We start from the raw sequence: 18082 nt of genomic DNA, 5'->3' as shown, positions 1-18082 counted from the left end.
TAAAGTATAAGAAGTTGTATACAAAATTAAGAATTATATACAAATAAAAAAGCTAATAAAGTTGGAGGTTAACTTACGGATATGGAATAAAATGGACATAAATACGGGAATGTATTTACAATATAAACAGAACATTTAAAGTGTTTATAGTGTGGTGTAGTAAGAAGGGTTGTCATGCTGCAGGTGCCTACATGGCATGTCCACAACTAACCCTTTGGAATCTGGGAGGAAGCCTGAGCGCCCGGAGGAAACCCACACGGTTCCGAGGAGAAGATACAAATTCCCTATAGACAGCGGCGGGAATCGAACCCCGCTGTAAAGTGACTGCGCTAACTGCTATAGACATTAGCTGCCATTTTCAGAATGGTTGATAACTGTACTTAAATTTTTAAAACATACATGGAAAGATGTAATTTTACCAGCCATAAAGCTAATGTCAATGTAGATCGCCGTCACTATTATTGCGCTACATATAAATTGAAATAAGTATAAATTAAATCTTTTTAAGAATGTACTGCTGCCACGAAACCATAAACTTTGGCATACGTCAGTGGTATTAAACTTAATTCTGATTCTGAGCCAAAACGTGACCGATGAAACTCATAACATGGTTCGTGCCAGTTAGTAGATTTATATTAAGGTGTCTGCAAAGGAGAGATCCATCGCAGATTTTGGGTTATGTAATGATATCTCGCTGGTCACACTACCAATGGGAAGTGTGGCTGGAGATGTTTACTTAAAGTGGTGCGCGCACAAATTGCAGAGCGTCATTAATGCGCTCGTTAGACATGTTGATGCTTTCGGGGGGAAAAGTTGGTCTTCTGACATTTGCAGAGAAGCGGGAGCGCCATGCAAACTCAGGGGAACAGCTCGCCGCCTTGTCCAGGGAGCTTGGATGCCGCCGTTACTGAGAAGCCTCAGCCTTTTCCTCTGCTCTCTTCCTATCTCATTGACAGTATCTTGGGGCGCACCAGCCGGCCTGTCAAACGGGAAGATGCTCGCTCACCTGGCGTCAGAAACCTCCAGGGGGAAACCGAGGAAAATGCGGGTAAGTTGGTAGGGCTTCCTACCGAACAAGCCTTCCTGACCTCCCCCCTCACAAACAAAATAATTCTGTCCATACGTTTGTTAAGAATTGCCAGAATAAAATACTGTTCTTTGTATTATATAATATTTCTAAAACAGCAGTGCTTAAAAAAGGGAAAAACACGCCACATAGTTAAAATGTTTACGAAAATTACTTTTTTGCAATTGTATGGAATTAACTTAGGTAAATTATTATGATTAAGTTTTATTGTTTTTCTTGAGATCATTCGGCAGGCATCAGGAACCAAGAACGGGGTTGGCTTCAACACACAAGCTCGGGACGAGGGGCAGTCAAGGGCGATGAATTTCTTTCGAGCGAAACGAAAACCGATCCCAGCCCCGTGCCGGCACAGGGGGAGCGACGGTGCGATGTGAAGCTTTTACCACCGGTGGAAAACGCTTTACCTTCGATGTTAGGGGAACGGGGTGCGAAGACTTGTGGGGAGAGAGAAAATGTCTCGGAAAGCCAGTCACTGGGAACGGGAGCTGATGAGGAGAGGTCGAAAGAAGTCGCGGATCAGAGGGAGTGTGTCGGGGAAAGCACCAATCTTCAGTACTTCCCTTGCGTTAGTGAACAGGAGGACGGGTCTTTCAAACGGAAGCAGCGTCGCTACAGAACTACCTTCACTAACTTTCAGCTGGAGGAGTTGGAGAGAGCTTTCCGGAAAACCCACTACCCCGATGTCTTCACAAGGTAACTGGAGCTCAGCGCAGGAAACTAGGCGACTGCCGTCACCCGCAATACCAGTAGCCCTAGCCTCTGCTCTCCTAGCGGCTCCTGAAAGAACCAAAGTTAATTAACTCCGGCTCCACATTAAACCAAACCACATCACAAGGAAATGAGTAAGAATTTTCAAAACATGTTGATTAAAATTCAGCCCGTATAAAAGTTCTCGCTAAGGTTTGTAAGTCTCTTACAATAGCAATTTATGTCTCACAAAATAAGAGGTAATTTTTGAATCAAAGTTCAAAGTAAATTTATTATTAAAATATATACATCACCAAATACTACATTTTCATGCTGCGGGTATCATAGCAGAAGAAAGAAATTCAATGGAAAACTACACAAAAGAAAGTTTATAAATCTCTTACAAAAATATACAGCAAAACAAAATTGAGCCTTTCAGATTGAGAGGTAATTTCTAAATCGCTTAAAAAGTAGGCTGCAGTTAACATAAAAGCATGATTAAAAATACACTACATTTTTTAAAATCTCTATCCCTTCCCGCGTGATTTATTCCCGAGACTATATTACCGTTTTGATGGAGTCATGGTGACATGTAACGGATTAAGTGTCCAAATTGTAACATTTTTAAGTGAAGTTACTTTGTTATATACGTCGACTGTTATATATATTTGCTGTTTTAAAATATAAACAAATAAATGTTCAGCACCCGTTTTCTGATACGATATGAATATTCTGCCCGTGTTGGGAATCTGAGCCAAGAAACTGGCGAAAGCACTGGGCTAGTCAGTTTAATTTAAGGTCAGCTGGACATTGCAGTGCTGTGTCTGCAATGTAAAAGTGGATAATAATGTTGTGTTTCTTCGCAGGGAAGACCTGGCAATGCGACTCGATTTAACCGAAGCACGGGTCCAGGTGTGTGTTCCTAATCCTTTAATTTGGCATGGCAGGGTTAAATCTCGGAACCAGTGACAGATGCAAAATTGCGTTAATTTGCTCCTGCAGATAACGGCGTGTGGAATGGGCCTTAGACGATATTCGACGTGCTCGTTAAATCTTCAGATTGTACACCGCATTGTAAACATCTAAATCGGAGAAATCTTCGTGAGGGAGTTAGGGAGAAAATGAAACCAGTTTTAAACCATAGAATTTAAACATCCATTTGTTCCGTTAGGTTAAGTCACATATTCAACATTCTGCGGCAACTTGTGAAGTACGATGCAGACCAAAGTTAAATCGTCTACATTCAGTAAATAATCCACTCACTTTCAGATCTCCAGGGAGTGATGAAGTTACAAAGGGCTCTGGGGAGTGTCCGGGAACAGAAACCATCTGGCGTACAGCAACACCGGCACTGGGCTGTCTGGACAAGTTTATTTAATTAAAACATAACCCCTCGCCTTGCTGGGCAAATGAGAATTTCAACGATTTTCGCCTTATCGCAAATAAATAATTAACACATTAAAATAAATCCAGTTATAACACTATAAGACTATATTTTTGTTCAAGAATCAGGTTTTCCTGTCAAACCCCCTTGTTTGGTGAAACACTTTTTACCACATCGTAACGATTATTGCAGCATCAGGTTTAATATCACTGGCATATGTCATGCGCCAGCAGTACAGTGCAATACATAATGCAACGCTGTAAATTACAATACGATATAGATTAAGTTGTGCGAAAAGAGAGGAAATGAGGTAGTGTTTATACGTTCATTGTCCGTTCAGAAATCTGATGGCAGAGGGGAAGAAACTTTTTTTTTAAAACGCTGAGAGATGGAATTAATTCATCTACAAGGATAAGTATTGATAACTGTCAAGTTCGTTCGCGCGTTCTGTAATTGTTGTTACACCCACGTACCGAGACGTTTAATTTCAGACATATCGTGTTAAAATTCTACACTTAGAAATAACCTAATGTCTGAACAGTCATCCTTCGTGTAAGGCTCCCGACTGAAGACCTGCCCAGAGAGCGCATCTGCCCTCCGGAAATGTAGCAACAATTCAAACAATCGCTAATTTCAAATAAATCGCTGGAGATGTTTAACATCTTGGATAACCTAAAATTCCCGCTGTTTTCAGGAATGGGCACCGCGATTAAGAATTGAGATGACCCGCGGCGTTTGCGTCTACCTTCGAAATTTCATTTCGTTTTGTGTTGAGAACTTCAGCGTTGGGGATCGTTGTGTAATCTGGGTTGGAATATCCTCGCAATGACATGAAGCACCAGCGGATGGGGTTCTTTGGAAGTACTAAAAAAAAATTGGCAATAATCTTAAATCTTAGGTTATGTACACCGGGACATTAATTAGAATTTATCATGGTACAAATAATTCAGCCAATCACAAGTTAATTATATTAAAATAAATAACCCCATTTAAAAGTTGATGAAAATAAAATGCAGATACTGGAAATCGTTAAACAGGCTGAAAATGCAGGAACCATTTAGCAGGTCGTCTGTGAAGAGAAAAAAAAGTCCTCTTGCGAGATCTCGGCCAGAAACGTCGACTGTTTAATCCTTGCCTCCCGACCTGCTGAGGTCCTCGAGTATTTTGTGTTTGTTTATCAAGAAACTGTTGTTGAGTCTAATGAGGAGTTATCGACCGGAAACGCTGCTCCACACTCACTGACCCGCTGAGAGTTTGCAACATTTTCAGTTTTATTATGATTTTTTTTTGTTTATTTTGGTTCTCCACAGGGAATATTTAGCGCTTTCTTAATCATTTCATCCAGAATCTACCTTTTAAACGCTTTAGTGACGTACAATGAAGACCAGTTCATTGCCAATACTCGACAATGATTGGAAATGCATCCAGGTTGTGGTTGAATGGTTGTGGTCTTGCTTGGGGTGCGCAGTTTCTTGGCTAGCTTTGATTAATTGGACGCTCTTACCCCGCTGTTCCGTGCTAGGTGTGGTTCCAAAACCGCAGAGCCAAGTGGAGGAAGCGTGAGAAGGCGGGAAGCCTGAGCCATCCGCACGGCTTGTCTCTGACCAGCCCGCTGGGGCTCTACCTAGACGTGCCATTGGCCCAGTCCACTGGCTTGGAGTCGAGCTGGAGGTCATCATCCATCCCTGCTCTCTCCGCGGCAACAGGCACCAACGCCTACAGTTCAGCAGCCCAGCTAGGAATCAGCACCTTCATCGGGACTACTTTCTTCAGACACCCATTACTCAACCCACACTTTGGAAGGTTGGTATAAACACCTCGGGATCCGTTCTCACATTTTAAACACTAATTGTCATGACTGTTCGATGTTAGACCGTTGTGTTTATAAAGTATGTTCTTAATTTAACACGCAAATAATGCAGGTTTTTTCCCTCTAAGGCAAACATTGGATAAACATTACCCGTTGTTTATAACAAAGTACCATACGGCACGGGAGCAGAATTGAGCCATTCAACTTCTCGAGTCTGCTCCACCATACCATCATAGCTGATTTATTTTCCCTCTCAACCTCATTTTCCTACTTCCTCCCGGTAACATTGATGTCTTTAACCAAGAACCTATCAACCTCCACTTCAAATATCCCCAATGACTTGGCCTCCACAAGCAGCTGTGGCAATGAATTCCACGGATTCAACACCCTCTGGCTAAAGAAATTCTCCCTCATTTCTGTTCTAAATTGACGTCCCTCTTGTCTGAGGCGGTGCCCTGTGGTCCTAGACTCACCCACTCCATGGAGGCATCCTCTCCATATCCAGTCTATCTAGGCCTTTCAGTATTCGATAGGTTTCAATTAGATCCTGCCTCTTTCTTTCAAACTCCAGCGAGTACACGCCCAGAGTTATCAAATGCTCTCCATATGTTAACCTTTTCATTCCTGGGATTTTTCTCATGAACTTCCTCTGAACCCTTTTTAATGGCAACACATCCAATTTTAGTCCAAAACTCAACTGAAAACTGCTCCCAACATTCCAAGTGCAGTCTGAGCAATACCTTATAAAGCACTAATAAAGGCATTATTATCTCGGCGTCGGAGTTAAGATGAGCACGTGACATGGGTTCTGCATATTCCCATTCAAAATTGCGTGAAATCCCAACATTTACCATTAGTGGCCATTAAAATTCAACAAAAGTAATTCAAGGCTGGATCATAGCTACTGCATCTGTTGTCTTATGTTGAAGATGTGGGTACAATATCGCCATGTTTCAATTAATAACCCCTCTTTAGAGTCATTCAGGATATTTTAATGTCATTTTCAGTGATTCAAGTGTATAGCCAAACGAATTAATTGTTACTCTGGATCTGATGTAGCACACAAAAAAAACACATGTACACAATAACATAAAGAACACAGTAGAAGACACACATTTCAATACATAAGATTGCTTATACACATTGATTATAAGTCCATTAAGTGATGTTCAACATAGGAATATTTGAGTTTGTATATAAGGTAACTGACAGGAAACAATAAAGTAGTGACAGTTATGGGTGTTAAGGGGTTGGTTAGTAGGTGACGGTATTGATCAGCCTTGCTGCCTGGGAAAAATAACAGTTTCTGAGTCTGGTGGTCCTGACGTATTTGCTACACTGCCACCACCCTAATAGGATTGAGACAAGCAGTCCATGAGCATGGTAGGTAGGACCCTTCAAGATGTTATTGACCTTTCTTTGGCACCTTTCTGTATATATGCCCTTAATGTTTTACTTATTGATTGAGTCAAATATACAGTACTTTTGCAATTAATGACAGAATATATCTTTAGATTAATGGAAGCCTGTTAGGATGTGGTTAAAATTACACAGAAAATGCATTCAAAGTAACCCATGCTTTGAGAAATTGGCAGGTGGAAATGGAGTGATAGCTTTCAAAGCCCCAATATTTAATTTCTTTCTTGCTCTTCCTTTAATCGAAGAAAAACTGCAGTTGATAGAAATCTTAATGCTGACATTATTATTATCATCATTATTATTATTGAAATGAAAACATTACTCTTGAACTCTGATTTAAATTACTTTGATTATGCCAGGGCTTTCAAAGGAAAGTGGATGGGAGATGGGGATGCAGACAGATAATTTGACCTTAAGGTTGTTCTAGCTAGGAGAGGTAGTGATGATGAGCTCCCACTACTTACTAAGTGCTGCCAATGGTGTGCATCTCAAATAGCCTCTGACTCCTAAATCTAGCTCCAGACCTTCATGTGTGATTTAGCTACTAATCCTCATGAAACTATTCTACTGACAGAAAGTACATAGGCGGGTAACTGGCACCTTAAAACCAGTTGCTTCGGGCAGATGGGGATCATCAGCTGTGGTTGGCAGTTCATCTAGAAGGAAAACTGATCTCAAACCTCCACCGCCTTGGGGAAGGCTTCGAGAATAAACCCTGAGGAAATTCCAGTTGGAGTCCCTAATGCAGTCCTATGCTGAGTTGAGTTCAATGCTAACTGTCAACTCCTGCAGTGCCGCTGGTGCCATACGATATCGGTCTCTGCCATACCTTTAGATTCATCTGCTGCATGTGGAAAGGGAGCCTGCTATGTGGGCAGCAGGTTGCTCTCCATACCGTACTGTCTTGGCTTGTATATTGGTTTTCCTATACATAGACAGCTAGGACTTAAAATCGATAGTCAAACCAACCAGTGGAGAGCCTCAAGAGGGCATTGTCCTACAGAGAAGTGGCAAAGACCCCATGAGTCATTTAAGCTCTCTCTCTGTTGTTATGGTTCCATGAATAACACCAGTACGTTACCTAGTCTGTTACTGCCCAAAGCAGGGTCATCAGTCCAATAAATAACAACTCACATATTTCCTCTTTTTGTAAATTAATTATTTGTTTTTTTTATGCCCAATTGTGATGCACAGTCAAATCTCTATGCCTACTAGATAACTGTTTGCTATCTAGAAAGTATGGTAATAATTTCAATTAATTACTTCCTATTAAGTAACTTGGTAGTCTGATCATTTAAGTTGAATATGATCTTCTCCTTGGGGGTTGTCAGTTGGTGAGTCCTCAGGTGGCTGTAGAGACAATGTGGAAAAGAGTAAGTGTTGCATGTGGATAGTGTTTGGGTCCTGGTCGTTCAGTCTCCTTTTTCTGTGGCACAACAGAGTTCACTCTCATGTAGTGCAGCTCTCTTTTGAACAGATTTCCTCCAGGTGTATCTATTGAGTGCAATGTCTTCCCAGGTTTCAGATGTAATGTTGATTTTCATTGAGGCTGATCTTGATGTTATCTTTTGAAGCGTTTCCTTTGCCCACCAGGAGCTCGCTGACCTTCCTTCAACTGGGGGGGGGGGGTAAAGGATCTGTTTGGGGAGACATGACTAATGTAACCATTAGTAATATGAAAGTATGGTAGTGGTATTAGTCTATAATTATCTAAATAATTTGTATTACTCAAATACAGCCCACCTCCATCTTAAAGGTTTTCTTCCCTGTTAATGAAACAAAGTACAGTATGTCTTTTTTTTGCAGCTTTCCTTTATATTCTCTGTAAATTCTTCAGCGCAAAATTTGCAAATTATACTACTTGTAGGTGTACTTACTTTACTAATTTAGAGATACAGTGTGGAACTGGTCCTTCCAGCACTGCTTGTTAACCTACTGATTTAACTGTAACCTAATCACAGTACAATTAGCCTACTAACTGGTACGTCTGGACTTAGGGAGGAAACTGGAGTACCTGGAGGAAACCCACACAGTTTGTGGAGAGAATGTACAAACTCCTTACAGATGGCACCGGAATTAACCTCCAAACCCTGAAAGACCTGAACTTAGTAGCATCACATTAACCAATACTCTACCCGGGCACCCTGAAATGGTTTGTAAAAGTAGTGTCACATACCAATCACATTTCAAAGGGTAATTGTCCCTCAAAGAAAGTTTAGTCAGATTGCAGAACAAACAATATCCAGGTCATCTCAGAATTTTACTCCAGTCCGGAGTATATCCATTGCTGTTCTTCTCAGTGAGGAACAAAATCTCAGCAATTCGGAGTGCTTGGCTTGGGTTCATATATTTTGTAACAACGGGAATGGTTCAGCAGAAGTAAAGCAGGACAACTTGATCTACTGATCAACATCCAATAATTGCTAAATATTTTATATCAAGTTAAGTAATGTAGCCAAATCTGTTTTTGCAAATGCAGAAAATGCTGGAGGAACTCAGCAGGTTAGGCAGCATCTTTGAAATTTAATAAACAGTCAATGTTTCTAGCCAAAACACTTCATCAGTACTGTTCTCAGCCCAAAACATTGACAGTTTATTCCTTTCCATAAATGCTGCCTAACCTATTGAGTTCCTCCAGCATTTTGTGTTTGTTGCCCAGATTTCCAGCATTTGCGCAATGTCTTTTGTTCATGATTTGCTGCTCCACTGTGAAGTCTGTTTGAGGTATGCCTACCCTGAAGAAGCTTAAATCTTCTCTTTACTTCAGCGAGACCCTCTCTCACTATGCCCCTTCTGTGATCTCTGCTTCTCTCCAACCCTTTGACCATGTGCTCCCCCAATCTCAATATCACAGCCATGTGTTCTTCCTTGGAACTCAAACTCCTTCTTATCCTCCTCGCCTTCTTATTCTGGCTTCTTCTCCCTTCCTTTCCAGTCCTGATGAAAGGTCGTAGCCTGAAACATCAGCTCTTTCTTCCTTTCCATAAATGTTGCCTTACGTGCTGAGTTCCTCCAGCATTTTGTGTGTTGTGTGTGTTGCTCTGGATTTCCAACAGCTGCAGAATCTCTTGAGTTTACAAACACAAGAAATATTTTGTCTTGACATCAAATGTTTTATCATCGCCATAAATTGTATTCACATCTGAGCAAAAGTTTGATTTATAAGAAATGGAAGGTTAATAACTCATCTTCTGCAATAATTGTTTTATCCCAATCATTTTATTAAATTTTTTGTTCTTGATTTTAAGGAAGAAATTGGATGGTAATTAACAGGTCAGTAGGCAACCATGTGGAGAGGGCAAAACGTTTCATCTCCAAGTGCTGAACATAAGTGACTGGCGCTATAAAGTTATAGGGAAACAGACCCTTCAGACCATGTTATCCATGCCAAATAACATGCCTACCTCAGCTCATCCCACTTGCCTGTGTTTGGCCCACATCTTGCTAATCCTTTCCTACCCTCATACATGCCTAAATGTAGACAGGTACAGTAGCACAGTGGTTGGCATAATGCTATTACAGCACCCTCAACCAGAGATCAGTTCTACCTCTGTCTGTAAGGAGAGTGTACATTCTCCATGTGACCATGTGGGTTTTTTTTCCAGGTGCTTTGGTTTCCAAAGACATTTGGGTAAGCAGGTTAATTAGACACATGGGTGTAAATGGATTGCCTAGGTTCATTGGGACAAAAGGACCTGTTACCCTACTGTACACTGCATGGCTACTTTATTAGACACACCTATTTGTTATGTAAATATCTGATCAGCCAATCACATGGCTGCAACTCAGTGCATAAAAGCATACGGACATGGTCAAGAGTTCTTCAGAACAAACGTCAGAATGGGGAAGAAATGTGATCTAAATGACTTTGACCGTGGTGGAATGATTGTTGGTGAAAGACATGTGGTTGAGTATCTTGGAAACTGCTGATCTCCTGGGGTTCTCAAGCACAACAGTCTCTGGGGCTTACAGAGACCGGGGCAAAAAACAAATATCATCTAGTGAGTGGTAGTTCTGCGGGTGAAAACACTTTGTTAATGAGAGAGGTCAGAAGAGAACGGCCAGACTGATTCAAACTGACTGGAAGGTGATAGTAACTCAAATAACTGCACATTACAATGGGTGGCGTGAAGAAGAGCATCTCTGAATGCACAGCCTTGAAGTGGAAGGGCTACAGTAGCAAAAGACCACGAACATTCACAAAGTGGTGACTTTATTAGGTACAGTTGATACCTCTGATTATAGACTCCCCTGTGCTGGGAGAAGGAGTTCATGTTTCATAGCATTGAATATAGGAGTTGGACAGTACAGTAAGCTGTCAGTGAGGCTGCATGTGGATCAGTTTTGCAACTTTTTCAAGTGGTAAGTATTATGAACCAGCTGCCGGGGGAAGTGATTAAGGCAGGTACAATGAGATCATTTAAGACACACTTGGTTAGATTTATGAAGGGGTGGGACTTAGATGGATATGGGAAAACTCTGGAAATTGGGCCAAAGGTCTTGTATCATGTGTTGAAATGTTCCATGACATCATGGCCTTATCTGTGGTCTTCATGATTTTATATACATCCAGATCAATCACCAGACTCTTAATACTTTACAGTACATTCACCAACTAGAGACACCAAGGTATCGTAGCGGTTAGAGTAATGCTATTACAGCTCAGGGCATTCTGGAGTTGGAAGTTTAATTCCAACATCCTGTGGAAGAAAATTTGTACATTCTTCCCATGAGTGTATGAGTTTTCTCTGGGTGCTCTGGTTTCCTCCCATTATCTGAAGACCTACCAGTCGATAGGTAAATTTGTCATCATAAATTTTCTGTTATTAGGGTAGAGTTAAATAGGTGAATTGTGAGGTGGTGTGACACATTGGGCCAGAAGGGCCTGATCCACGCTGAATCTCTAAAATAAGTAAGGTTCGTTTGCTTTGTCAAAGTCCAATGTAGACACTCTGGGGAGGGTGTGATCAGAATCTATTGTGCTTTATTCCTTCAGCTTATTGCGTTTGTGGTTTTCAGGTTCTTCACAACAATGAATCCTCTGATGGCGACATCCCTGATTGTGAAGCCTTCAGTCTCTGCAGTTGACCCCGGTGTCTTTCCACCTCACTCACATTCGACAGCCATGGACAGAAAGTCCAGCAGCATCGCCAGTCTGAGACTGAAAGCTAAAGAACATGCGACACACAGCCCTCCCATCAGCTTACTCCCTAATCTGACAAATACAGGCAAACAGGTCTGTTAAGAGGCGAGCAGCCCTATAACAATGGTACTGTGGTACAGTGGCCAGAAGGCCGATACCGAAAGAGAAAGCACCTCAAGAGACTGACCCCCAAATGCACCTCTCAAGAAATGGCTGCTACTTACAAATGCATTGAAACTCTTGGGGGGAGAGTCCAGATAATAGCAAGCCACATTACATTGCATTGCCATTTATCTGGGATGGTGGGCAGACTATTATATAGGCTTTGTTTTAACTTAATAAACCCTTACATCTGTGATCTTCAGTCACATTTGACATCTAGAAGTCTCTAATGCAGAGCTGCCTTGTGTTGTTAACATTGTTTTTAATAAAAAGCCAAAGTCATTGTTAAAGAGATGCCATGTACATTCAAGGCTGTAATATCGCTTCTGGGGGGAAAGATGTCTTTCTTTAGGGCTTGTATCTGTATAGATAGGAGTTTTAGTACACAGATCACTACTGATGAAGATCTATTTAATTTATATAATGGTACAACAGAATTACAGTATTTTAACAGTAAGTGATGTGTCCCTTGTGGTTTATGAGATTTATACAAATAAACGTTGATTTAATGATGGTGTCAATGATACTGCTGGTTATGAGAGGTCATTCTTTACATTGAATCAGAATCAGGTATTTGATATATATATATCATGAAATTTGTTTGTGGCAGCAATACATTTAAAAATTACCATACATTACAAAAAGAAATACAAAAAAAACTAAATATTAGTGCAAGAAAAGAGCAAGAAGGTGAGGTAGTGTATGTGCATTCAGAGACCATTGAGTAATCTGCAGGAGGAGGGGAGGAAGCTGTCCAAAAATGTTCAGTGTCACTCTCCAGGTTCCTGCACCTCCTCTCTAATGGTAGCAATGAGATGAGGCCATGTCCTGCGTGACAGAGGGTCTGTAATGATGGATTCTGCCTACTTATGACGTCGTCTTTTGAAGATGTCCTCGGTGGAATACTGGAAATCTAAAAATAAAACAGAAAATAATATGGAAACACTCAAGCATCTACAGAGAGTAACATCTTAGCCCCTCACTCTGATGTTCTGACAGATTTGGGGTTTGACTTTTTCAGTTCTTTATTTTCAGCTGACTTTACATTATTTTCCAGTAAAAAGAAATAGAAATATAGAAAACCTACAGCACAATACGGGCCCTTCGGCCCACAAAGCTGTACCAAACATGTCCCTACCTTAGAACTACCTAGGCTTTACCCATGGTACTCTATTTTTCTAAGCTCCATGTAGCCATCTTAAAAGTCTCTTTAAAGACCCTATTGTTTCCACCTCCACCACCGCCGCTGGCAGCCCATTCCACGCACTCACCACTCTCTGCGTAGTTAAAAAAAAACAACTTACCCCTGACATCTGCTCTATACCTACTTCCAAGCACCTTAAAACCATGCCCTCTCATGCTAGCCAATTCAGCCCTGAGGAAAAGCCTATCCACACAATCAATGCCTCTCATCTTATACACCTCCATCGGATCACCTCATCCTCTGTCGCTCCAAGGAGAAAAGGCTGGGTTCACTTAACCTATTCTCATAAGGCATGCTTCCCCATCCAGGCAAAGTCCTTGTAAATCTCCTCTGCACTCTTTCTATGGCTTCCACATCCTTCCTGTAGTGAGGTGACCAGAATTGAGCACAGTACTCCAAGTGGGGTCTGACCAGGGTTCTATATAGCTGCAACATTACCTCTCGGCTCTTAAACTCAATTCCACAATTGATGAAGGCCAATGCACCAAACGCCTTCTTAACACAGAGTCAACCTGCGTAGCAGCTTTGAGTGTCCTATGTCTCTGACCCCAAGATCCCCTCACACTGCCAAGAGTCTTACTATTAATACTATATTCTGCCATCATATCTGACCTACCAAAATGTACCACCTCACATTTAACTGGGTTGAACTCCATCTGCCACTTCTCAGCCCAGTTTTGCATCCTGTTAATGTCCCGCTGTAACCTCTGACAGCTCTCAACACTATCCACAACACCCCCAACCTCTGTGTCATCAGCAAATCTACTAACCCATCCCCCCCACTTCCTCATCCAGGTCATTTATAAAAATAACAAAGAGAAGGGGTTCCAGAACAGATCTCTGAGGTACACCACTGGTCACTGACCTCCATGCAGAATATGGCCCACCTACAACCACTCTTTGCCTTCTGTGGGCAAGTCAGTTCTCGATTCGCAAAGCAATGACCCCTTGGATCCCATGCCTCCTTACTTTCTCAATAAGCCTTGCATAGGGTACCTTATTAAATGCCTTATTAAAATCCATGTACACTATATCTATGGCTGTACCTTCATCAATGTGCTAAGTCACATCCTCAAAAACTTCAATCAGGCTTGTAAGGCACAACCTGTCTTTGACAAAGCCATGCTAACTATTCCCAATCATATTATGCCTCTCGAAATGTTCATAAGTCCTTCCTCTTAGGATCTTCTCCATCAACCTACCAACCACTGAAGTAAGACTCACTTGCCTATAATTTCCTGGGATATCTCTACTCCCTTTCTTGAATAAGGAAACATCATCTGCAACCCTCCAATGCTCTGGAACCTCTCTCATCCTCATTGATGATGTAAAGATCATTGCCAATCTCCTCCCTCACTGCCCACAGTAGCCTGGGGTACATCCCATTCAGTCCCGGAGACTTATCCAACTTGATGCTTTCCAAAAGCTCCAGCGCATCTTCTTTCTTACTATCTACATTCTCGAGCTTTTCAGTCCACTGCAAGTCATCCCTACAACTGCCAAGATCCTCTTCCTTAAAGAATACTGAAGCAAATTATTAATTAAGTATCTTCACTATTTCCTCCAGTTCCATGCACACTTTTCCATTGTCACACTTGATTGGTTCTATTCTCTCACGTCTTATCCTCTTGCTCTTCACGTGCTTCTAGAATCCCTTGGGATTTTCCTTAATCCTGTTCGCCAAGGCCTTCTCATGACCCCTTCTGGCTCTCCCAATTTCATTCTTAAGTTCCTTCCTGCAAGCCTTATAATCTTCTAGATTCATATCGTTACCTAGTTTTTTGAACCTTTCGTAAGCCCTTCTTCTTGACTAGATTTACAACAGCCTTTGTGCACCACAGATCTTGTATCGTACCATCCTTTCCATGTTTCATTGGAATGTACCTACTCAGGACCCCACACAATTATCCCCTGAACATTTGCCACATTTCTTTGGTACGTTTCCCTGAGAACATCTGTTTCCAACTTATGCTTCCAAGTTCCAGACTGATAGCCTCATAGTTCCCCGTACTCCAATTAAACGTTTCCCTAACTTGTCTGTTCCTATCCCTCTCCAATGCTATGGTAAAGGAGATAGAATTGTGATCACCATCTCCAAAATGCTCTCCCACTGCGAGACCTGACACCTGACCAGGTTCATTTCCCAATACCAGATCAAGTACAGCCTTTCCTCTTGTAGGCGTATCTACATATTGTGTCAAGAAATCTTCCTGAACACACCGAACAAACTTTTCCTCATCTAAACCCCTCAAGCTACTGAGATGCCAATCAATCATCTATGTTTATCCTTTACAAAAATACTGGTAGGCATTTTCTTTGAAAATGACCTTCCTTTTAAGACTATAAGGCATAGGAGCAGTATTAGGCCATTTGGTCCAATTCTTCTCTACCATTCCATCATAGCTGATTTATCATGCACCACATCCCCATTCTCCTGCCTTCCCCTTGTAACAATTGACATCCTGATTAACTAGGATTCTATCTACCTCCATCTTTAATATACCCAATGACTTGGGCCTGAATAGCTATCACTGACAATTCCACAGATTCACCACCTTCTGACTAAGGAATATTTTTTCACCTCTGTTCTAAATGGACATCCCTCTATTCTGAGGCTGTGCGCTCTGGTCTATTGGAAACATTATCTAGGCCTTTCAGTATTTACTAAGTTTCAATGAGCTTCCCTCTTATTCTTCTAAACACCAGCCAGTACAGGACCAGCCATCAAATAATGCTTCTCATCTATTAACCCTTTCATTCCTGAGATCATTCTCTTGAACCTCCTTTGGACCCTCTCGAATGCCAGCATACATTTTCTTAGAATAGGGGCTCAAAACGGCTCACAATATTCCAAGTGCCATCTGAAAAATGCTTTGTAAACACCCAGCATTACATTGTAGCTTTTGTATTCTAGTCTTGTTGAAATGAATGCTAACATTGCATTTGCCTTCTTTACCACCGACTCAACCTGCAAGTTAACTTTTAGGGAATCCTACACAAGGACACCCAGGTCCCTTTGCACCTCTGATCTTTTTCCTCCCACATTTAGAAAATAGTCCATGCCTTTATTCCTTCTACCAAAGTACATGACCATTCTCTCAATCTGTCTTAACTCCTTCTATAGACACCCTACTCCCTCAACGCTACCTGCCCCTCCATCTATCTTCATATCATCCAAATCCTTGGCCACAAAGTCATCAATTCTATCATCCAAATGATTGACACATAACATGAAAAGAAGCAATCCTAATGCCCATCCCTGCAGAATACCTCTAGTCACAGGCAGCCAGCCAGAAAAGTCCCCCTTTATTGCCACTCTTTGCCTCTTGTCTGTTAGCCAATCTTGTATCCATGCTAGTATCTTTTTTGTAACACAATGGCTTTTATTTTGTTAAGCAGCTTGATATGCGGTACCTTGCCATAGACCTTCTGGAAATCCACCATTTCTCCTTTGTCTATCCTGCTTGTTATTTCCTCAGAGAATTTCAACATATTTTTCAGGCAAGATGTTCCCTTAAGGAAACCATGCAGAATTTGGCTATTTTGTCATGTGTCTCCAAGTACCCCAAAACCTCATTCTTAATAATAGACTCCAACATCTTTACAACAACTAAAGTGAGGCTAACTGACCCATATAATTTCCTTTCTTCTGACTTCCTCGCTTCTATAAACAGTAGGGTGACTTTTGCAACTGTCTAGCCCACCCCCCATAACCATTACAGAATCTTGTGAATCTTGAAAGATTGTTAATAATAATGCCTCAATCTCTTCAGCACCCTGTTTCAGAACCTTGGGGTGTAGTCCACCTGGCCCAGGTGTCTTATCTACCTTAACATCTTTCAGCCTCATAAACACCCTTCTCCCTAGTAATAACAACTGCACTCACTTCCACTCCCTGATACTATCGCATTTCTGGCATTCTGCTAGTGTCTTCCACAGTGGAGACACTATTATTAAGTTTGTAAGCCATTTCTTCATACCCCACTACTACCACTCCAGCATCTTTTCTAGAGGTCTGATATCTACTCTTACCTGTCTTCCATACTTTATATAACTGAAGAAACTTCTTGCATCGTCTTTTATATCCTTCATATTTCATCATGTATTTCTTTATGGCTTCTTTTTAGCTGCCTTCTGTTGGTTTTTTAAAGCTTCCCATTAACTTTTGCTATATTATATGCCCTAACTTTTCCTTTTATGCTTTCTTTGACTTTGCTTGTTAGACACAGTTGATTCATCCTCCCTTTAGAATACATCATCCTTGGGAAGTACCTATCCTGTGCTGTCCAAATTACACCCAGAAACTCCAGTCATTACTGTTCTGCCATCCCTGGCTAGAGCCCCTTTCTAATCAGCTTTGGCCAGCTCCTCCTCTCGTGCCTTTGTAATTCTCTTTACTCCACTGTAATAATACATCTGTTTTTACTTTCTCTTTATCAAACTGCAGAGTGAATTCTATCATATTATGATCACTGCTTGAAGCTCCCTAGTACAGACTATCTGATCCCCTAGTGGTTCAACCATAAGCTGCTCTAAAAATCATCTCATAGGCATTCTTCAAAGTCCTGCTCTTGGGAACCTGCACCAACCTGATTTTCCCAATCTACAAGCATATTGAAATCCACTATGACTATAGGAACTTGACATTTTTTACATGCCTTTTCCATCTTCTGTTAAAATGTATAGTCCACATCCTGGCTACCTGGACACCTGTATATAACTCCCATCAGGGTCTTTTTATCCTTGCAGTTTCTTAACTCTACCAAAGGATTCTACATTTCCCAATCCTATGTCACAGGGTGTCTCTTTCACATCCACAGAATTTCACATCTATTTCTCTAACTATGGAATCCCCTGTCACTACTGAATCACAATGCCAGACAGTGGCCACAGTTCCCCCCTCGAAAGGTTGTCCTTCTTAACAGTATCCTAAGCTGTATATTAATTGAGAGGAATGGCAATTGGATACTCCGCACTGTCTGCCTATTCCCTTTCCCTCTCTGGCAGTCACCCAGGTAGTTGCCTCCTGCAACTTAAAGTGACTACTTCCCTGTAGCTCCTATCTATCACCTCCTCATTCTTCTGTATGAGCCGAAGGTCTTCGATACGCAGCTCCAGTTCCTTAACATGGTCTCTAAGGTGCTGCAGTTCGGTGCACTTCATGCAGATATAGTTATCATCTGATC

The 18082-nt window shown here is 41.4% G+C and overlaps 1 protein-coding gene across 1 annotated transcript; it reads left to right on the top strand.

The window, feature by feature from the left end:
• The first annotated feature begins 849 nt into the window (after nt 1-849).
• Nucleotides 850-11632, top strand: LOC132397870 (aristaless-related homeobox protein-like). The gene is made up of 5 exons (XM_059976626.1): nt 850-1048; nt 1309-1780; nt 2641-2686; nt 4681-4961; nt 11407-11632. Exons 1-5 carry the CDS (start codon nt 850-852, stop codon nt 11630-11632), a joined length of 1224 nt encoding a protein of 407 aa, XP_059832609.1.
• Nucleotides 11633-18082: the final 6450 nt, after the last annotated feature.

Source organism: Hypanus sabinus, chromosome 8, assembly GCF_030144855.1.
Source record: "Hypanus sabinus isolate sHypSab1 chromosome 8, sHypSab1.hap1, whole genome shotgun sequence".
NCBI classification, from domain to species: domain Eukaryota; kingdom Metazoa; phylum Chordata; class Chondrichthyes; order Myliobatiformes; family Dasyatidae; genus Hypanus; species Hypanus sabinus.
The sequence above is the reverse complement of the archived record's forward strand: the minus strand, read 5'-3'. Positions and strand labels throughout refer to the sequence as shown.

Bases quoted from the DNA above. Each gene is read 5' to 3' on its own strand.
- LOC132397870 (XM_059976626.1), top strand. From the start codon at position 850: ATGCAAACTCAGGGGAACAGCTCGCCGCCTTGTCCAGGGAGCTTGGAT. The intron at 1,049-1,308 runs GTAAGTTGGTAG...GTTTTTCTTGAG, and splicing joins GGAAACCGAGGAAAATGCGG to ATCATTCGGCAGGCATCAGG. The intron at 2,687-4,680 runs GTGTGTGTTCCT...GTTCCGTGCTAG, and splicing joins TAACCGAAGCACGGGTCCAG to GTGTGGTTCCAAAACCGCAG.